This window comes from Nannospalax galili, unplaced genomic scaffold, assembly GCF_000622305.1.
Source record: "Nannospalax galili isolate Female #2095 unplaced genomic scaffold, S.galili_v1.0 scaffold1786, whole genome shotgun sequence".
Classification (NCBI taxonomy): Eukaryota; Metazoa; Chordata; class Mammalia; order Rodentia; family Spalacidae; genus Nannospalax; species Nannospalax galili.
This window is the reverse complement of record NW_008355393.1, coordinates 89253-96063: the sequence shown is the minus strand read 5'-3', so window position 1 is coordinate 96063 and position 6811 is coordinate 89253. Positions and strand designations below refer to the sequence as shown.

Genomic DNA, 6811 nt, shown 5'->3' with positions numbered 1-6811 from the left:
TGCTGACTCTCCGAAGATGGTCACAGAGCTTGGGTTCCCTCCAAAGTTGGCAATGTTGTCCTGGACCCAGCGCAGTGCAGCCACCTGGTCCAAGTGACCCCAATTCCCTGGACTGTGTTCATCCCCTGCACTGCAAGAGAATTGAGGAAGCATAAATACCATATCTGGGGTCTTAGGATCACAGAGGGATCGGGGATCCTCGACAGCCTTCCATAACCCAGTGGCCTCTTATCTCTGGCACAGGAGTCATCACCTGAGTGGAGCTCTCACTCATTACTCTAACAATTAACCATGTGCCAAGGATGCAACATGCATCCAAATCTGTTGTAAGAGCTACAGCTCATCTTAGAACTAAATAGACAAAATCTATGCTTAGCTCTCATTACAGAGCACAAGCCAACAGACGAGATAAGAAAATGTTAGCTGTAAAAAGATCAGATAAAAAAAGAGGCAAGGGTAGGGTCGTGGGATGTGTTTCAGGACTCACGATCAAGGGAGGCCAATTTGAGGCATTGGCATTTGGCGGATACATAAGTAAAATGAGCACAAGGATTTGGTAAATATACAAAGAAGAGAATTTCAGTTAGGAGAGGCAGCAGGCACAAAGGCCCCAGGGCTTTGGGAACAAAACTATGATAGGGTGGTGGTGTAAGCTTTGGCAAGAACTTCCATGCCATTGTAGTTAACAGTGTTATGCAAAGGTATGGCATGACCCAGCCTTTCAATCATTGTTTCACAGAGTATGCTGGCCACTCTGTGGAGCAGCTATCATGCAAAAGTTGATTCATTATAATATTAATCCATCCCAGAGAAACAGGACTCTGATTAGTCGGTAGAAAGAGCAAGTGCTAAGTAGCTGGATTCTGAGCATATTTCAACAGTGGAGCTAAAAGGATTTTCTGCCCGACTGAACAAGCAGTTTGAGAGAGGAAGTCTGGGTTGCACACAGGACCTGTGTCATGAGCAACTAGGAACATGGAGTTTCCAGCAGTTATGCAGGGGGCCTTGTAAGAAACAGATGAAGATTTTTGATGCTGGGGATGGTCAGTGAGTGTCAAGATCTCAGTCTGTCCTTAGGGTGTGGGGACAACTCTGTACACATCCGAGGGAAACAAAAGGCAGCATCTAAAGAGAAGGACCTGGAGTTCAAAGGAGATGGGGGTACAAATTAGGGAACTGTGAAAGGGTTGCTGCGATCATTCAGGGCATTAAGAGAGGAGAGGGAGACAGCGTACACAGCCTGTGGACAAGTAGGGAAGGGGTAAAAAGGAGAAATTAGGGATATGGGAGGTAGTCAAGACCAGGAGGAGGAAGCGTCTCACTGTGGCTGATATTTTGAGCTATATAAGCTTGGGATGAGGTAGTTGGCTGAAAACCTGCCTGTAGAAACACTCACTGAGCTCCTTTCACAAGACCAGCCCTTTCCTACTTTCTTGTGAGATGATATGTAGCAGTCAAGTGCTTTGCTGTGTGATAATCACTGTCATAGAGGAATGTAGTGTGCTGAGCAGCACAGGTGAAAAATAGGTAAGTGTTTCAAAGGCAGTAACATGAAGACTGGGTCTTACAGGAAAAGTAGGAATTTATCAGGTAGAGTAGGCATTCAGAACGACATCTCAGAAGCAAGGGGACAATTGTGGCTAAGGAATGTGATGGTAGATGGGGTCCACTAATGAAAAGACTAGACCTATCATGAAGGAATAAGGCAAAGAGCCCCATGAGGAAGGACATGACTAAGGCTGAGTCCTAGCATCTTTAATTCTGCAAACTGAACATTTTGGATGTATTTGATGGCACAGGGTTCTTATGCTGGTCTGTGGTCCCTAATAGAGAAGATTATACAATGATGGAATTCATAGACGTTGAGGCCCTTCAGCTGGGCACACTGTATTTTGAAGGGTTCTATGTGCTCAAGGGAATCGTGTTATTCCCTGAAAAGTTAGTTGTTACCAAAAGAGCAAGGCTGCCCCTCCTTTCTCTCTGGCTTCCCATGTGGACTCCTCCTTACCCTACATACTCAGTTTCTGTTCTTCACCCTGATACAGTGCAACTCAGGGCCCCTCACCAGACCCAAATCTGATGAATCAAGATTTGACTTTTAGCCACCCTAAGTAAAACTCTTTTCCTAATGATTGATCAGTTTCAAGTTGCTACTATAAATCAGACCAATCCAGGGTCCGATATCTTACCTGAAGAATCCCCAGATTCCCAGGCGGTACTGAATGGTCACCACCACCACATTTTCATAGGCAGAGAGGGCCAGTCCATCATAGGTTGATGCCCCTCCCAACACGAGCCCACCTCCATGGATCCACACCATCACCTGGACAGCAAGAAAAGAACCATACTGGTCTTAGGAAACAAAATTGGGAAGAAACTCAGAAGTCAACTGGTTTGGTTTTCTGGCCTGGTCCTGACTCAGGGCATCACCACTCAAAGTCCATAAGTGCCCAGCGAAGTTGCAGAAGGTAGTGTCCCTCCTCCTCAGCTTGCCTCGCTGGAGTCCAGAATGTCATCTCACTCAATGTCTCCCATGTTTCTCCATAGACCCATGGGCCAAGTCTTTCAAGAGGTCTTGAAACTGAGAATATCACCATGGCAACAGCTGAGGACAAAGATGCCATGTTCTCCCCAGCACCCCAACATTGTAATTCCTGGTTCACTCAGGCAGCTGAGCATTTTAGTGTTGGAGACCAAGATGGCTGGACTCAGGACAAGTTAGGCATGAACTTTTGAACAGGCTGCAGCGTCTGCTAAAAGGCGCCAGGCACTGAAAACAATATCTCTACAGCCCTGTCATGTAGAACACCGCAATGACTAGCAATAGGCAGCTAACCAGGTTAAAAGTTTACAGTCTCTTTGTTCTGAGAAAAACATCTTGACTTCCTTGATCTAGAAGTGAAAAACAGCCTAATCAATAACTCCAAGTATGTGTGTAATTAAAATTAAGACATCTTAGTTAATGAGCTCTGACACACTCCCTGGTCTTGTACAAATGACCCTCCACCCACGCTAAGGACAGATCAACCTATGTGACATGTAATATGAGCACCCTTTGTCTTTGTCTGGAATGAACTTTACATGCACCCTGGACCCTGCACATACCCACTAGCCCCTCTTTGGTATATAAACTCGCTGTTAGAGAATAACGTTAGTTTGTAGCTTATCAGGGAATAAAGCTCAAGTCCCAGAGTCATTACCCTGTGCTGATCAGTCTCTCTGTTCCCAGAGCTGGGCCCCCCACTGAGCAAAACAACCAGGAGTTCCCAATATCTTAGTGTCATCTCTATTAATTTCAATGTATCTATATGATCATATCAAGACTTATACGTGGCCCTGATTAGTGCCCCTTTCTTAATGTGCCTTTCTGATGCCACCTCTGCACCTTACTTTTCTCCTTACTAAGCCCAGTTCACATCCACCTCCTCTAGGAAGTCTTCGGTCATTTTACTATCAGAGTGTTTACTATAATACAACAGGCTCTGTAATACAACTTGAAGCTGAGGGGTCAGGATACAAAAATCCTTAATTTTGTCTTGTAGTTAAAGCACTTACATTTCATAGAACTAAGAGAATATAAATTTATAATGTTATACAACATAAGGGAGTGACTCTAGATAGTCTGACTTTCACTGAGGGACATCTGGATACAAATGCTGGGCCAGATAAGACTTAACATGTATGACAGAATACCTGAAATCTGGTGGGTATGGCTGTGCAGAGCAGGGAGGGGAAGGAGGTCTAAATTTCATTAAGATGTATTATGTGAAATGCACAAAAACTCAATAAAATATAGGAGAGAAACAAGCAAGAATAATATGAGCACTTTAAAATGGTTATTGTCTATAATATAGATACTAAGATAATCCTAATTGATGCAGAGACTGAGGCACCTCTGCTGGGGATCCAACAGCTAATGAAAGGTGGAGGGAAGACTTGACCAGCCATCTGGACCCAGCACCATGCACTGAGCTCCAAATTACTGCAGCCCATAACCACAGTTCAGTGATCTGGCTGTTGGGGCAAGAGTAAGGCCCTCCTACAGCTCTGACCAGTGTGTCAGTGCTACTGCTATGTGTGCTTAGCCAGGACTGAGGTACAGTTCAACATTCACAGGGCTCATAATCCCCACGTGAAGAAAAGAGGCTTGGAAGACAGTGATTTTCCAAGTTTTTCATCAAGTGAAAGAAGTCACAGAAGTGAAGCCCACACCCTGTGTCTCCAGGACCCGTGACCATAGCTGGTCAGTCTCTGCTTCCCAGGCTCCAGGGATCCTGTTTCTCCTTCCTTTGTGCCATCTACTTACAGGGAGGGAATGAATCAAGGACATCTTAGACTGAAGCCTGAGCCCAAGGGCTGGCAGGCAATGGCATGCTCGAAGATGTTCTGATGTATCTGTGCAGACAAGATGACAAGATCCTTGAAAGCAAGGTTATCCATAATGGCTCATGTTACCGCTTTCCCTGACCCCAAGTCTATGTACGGAGACAGTGCATCCGAAGTAGAAGGCAAATGAATGAGTGGGAAAGATTCATTCTCACCTCTCTATATAAAGCAAGAATTTTTAGAATCAAATTCTATTCCTGAACTCACAGCCTCCTCCTCCACTTCTAAGTTCTATCCCAGGTGCACCTGGGAGACTGAGTGGTTCTAACATCCCGTCTTATTCCAATTCAGAGATGGCCTCTTTTATAGTGCTTCTTCCCAACCCTGGGACCTATAACTGGTGGCCAGCCCCATCTCCGGATCTCCATTTATAAGAGAAAGTCAGACTCAAGAGGTCATCAGCATTTGCCAAAGGTAATTAGGGAGGAAAAGGAGCTACAATAAAAATAACAAATGGTTACCAAAGGGCAAGAAAAGTGTTTATGAGAGTGACACACGCTTCTCACCATAAACCACCATTAGGAGACAGTGAGAATTTTCACTCGGCAGTGAAAGTTGTCACAGGTAATGTGGGGAGAAAGGCAGGGCACGTCTCCATTACTAGTCCCTGTCTGAGAGTACAGGTGTGAAAATCCAGGACCCAAACTCCTGTCCTTTTATCCCTTCTGTGTCTACCTGAGCTTCTGTTTTCTCTATTTGCACAAAAAGATTTGAACTGTTCTATTTCCTCTAAATTTCCTCTAGGTTTCCTTCTGGTTCTTACTTTGTTTGAAATTTGTCTTAGCTACTATGAGGTTCAGATGCTTAATGTCAAAACTAAACATTATTCTTTCTGTAAATTTTCATGACTGTAACAGAACTTGGAAAAATTAAAATGCACATTCCAGGTATATAGCAATTCTGCCACAGTCTTCCAAAGTTGATTTTCCTGCAGTGAAAGGAAGTTCTGGGTCCCTACATTGATCATGACCCATAATGCTCCTGCCCCCATATGTCTTCATCCCCTCTGAGTTGCACTGAAGAGGTGGAGTCTGTAACACACAAGACTAGGACTGTTTGCACACTTACTGGCAACCTACTGTTCTTCCTCAAGTCGGCAGGCGGCAGGCGTGTAAATATTCAGGTAGAGACAGTCTTCAGAAAACTCCAGATGAATTTTCTCCTTTCTGTTGGTTATGAGGTCATTGGCATTCTGCCCTCTAACTGCATCTTGAGAGCACCTGAGAGGGAAGAGAGAATACCTGAGGTCCAATAGATAGAAACTGGAAACATCATCTGGATCCTGACATCAGTGGGAGGTGTGAGCTTATAAATGGAATTCATTTCACTGGAATGAAATCTGATGTAATAGGTAAGAGGGTCTCTAGGTGTACTATTGAGAACACTGGGTCTCTAGAGTCTCCCAGCCCTGAGAGGGAGAAGGACTTGGCAACTCTCCTTTCCTAGAGCCTTTGGGATGCTCTGGACAATGGAGAGGAGATGATCATAAGCTGACCTGCCCCAGGAGGTAACAGTCCCTGCATTGCCTGCATAGTGCTCTGTCGTGGGCTGAGGGTGACCCTGATTTTCCATCAGGCAAGCATGTTCTAGTTCTTAGAAGATTTTGGAAAGCCAGGGAACCTCCAGTAACACTTTATCCTGTTGAAGATCATGACTAACACCCTTGTGGGACAACCTCAGAGAGCTGCTTTCTAGCCCTGCTTCAGCCACCAATATGCTAGGTGATATTGGCTGAGTTTCTTTCCTTCTCTACCTCAATCTCCCAAGTCCAGGTAAGGCGAGTGCTGTCTCTAATGACCTTGCCATCAGTGCCTGCTAAGGTTCTATCATCTCCCTTTCCCACAAATCACTGCTGGCTTCTCTAACAAGAAGTCACCCAAGGTTCAAGGTCGAGTAGACTTGGTGGGAATTACTAAGTCCTCCCAGAGTACCAGGCATCGGTTGTAATTCTCCTTGTGTACTAACTCATTTAAGCTTCAGATCAGCCCAGCATGGGTTTTATACTTATCCTCAGCTTATGGATGAGCTAAGAACAGGCAGGTTTGAGAGCCTGCTCAAGATCATATAATCAGGTGGATGCAAACTATGCAGTATTTATTTTTCCTAGTAGATTACAAACAATATTCTCAGATTCCAGTGGACCCTGAAGGCAGTCACACTACCCTCCATATGTAAAAGGAAAAACCCAAGGCTCTCAAGTGCCAGGATGACACAACTGTCAAGTGGCTTACGTGGATCCAAAATAAATGATTTATAGATTTTTGTCCTGGGGAGTTTTTCCTGCATCACCAATTGTAAGAGGTATAACAGTCTTAAAAGTAGCAATTCAAATATCAAAAGAGGGTAATAAACTCACCTCAACTAATACTTAAATAAATGTAAAATAAGCATCAAAATTACATTCATTTTTTAATGATCATATTAT

General features: G+C 44.3%; 2 protein-coding genes across 2 annotated transcripts in view; both read right to left on the bottom strand.

Moving 5' to 3' along the window:
• The window catches only part of LOC103749719 (liver carboxylesterase 4-like), a 22500-nt gene extending 20177 nt beyond the window's left edge, over positions 1-2323 (bottom strand). The window contains 2 exon segments of the mRNA XM_029555790.1: positions 4-130; positions 2190-2323. Of these exon segments, the coding sequence (XP_029411650.1) occupies positions 4-130; positions 2190-2320 (258 nt within the window). The 5' untranslated portion in view covers positions 2321-2323.
• LOC103749718 (nuclear pore complex protein Nup93-like) overlaps positions 2190-6811 on the bottom strand; it is a 92663-nt gene continuing 88041 nt past the window's right edge. The window contains exons 5-6 of the mRNA XM_029555786.1: positions 5455-5606; positions 2190-2323 (exon numbers count right to left, since the gene is read on the bottom strand). Coding sequence (XP_029411646.1) covers positions 5560-5606 — 47 coding nt within the window. The 3' untranslated portion in view covers positions 2190-2323; positions 5455-5559. The remainder of the gene's footprint in view (positions 2324-5454; positions 5607-6811) is intronic.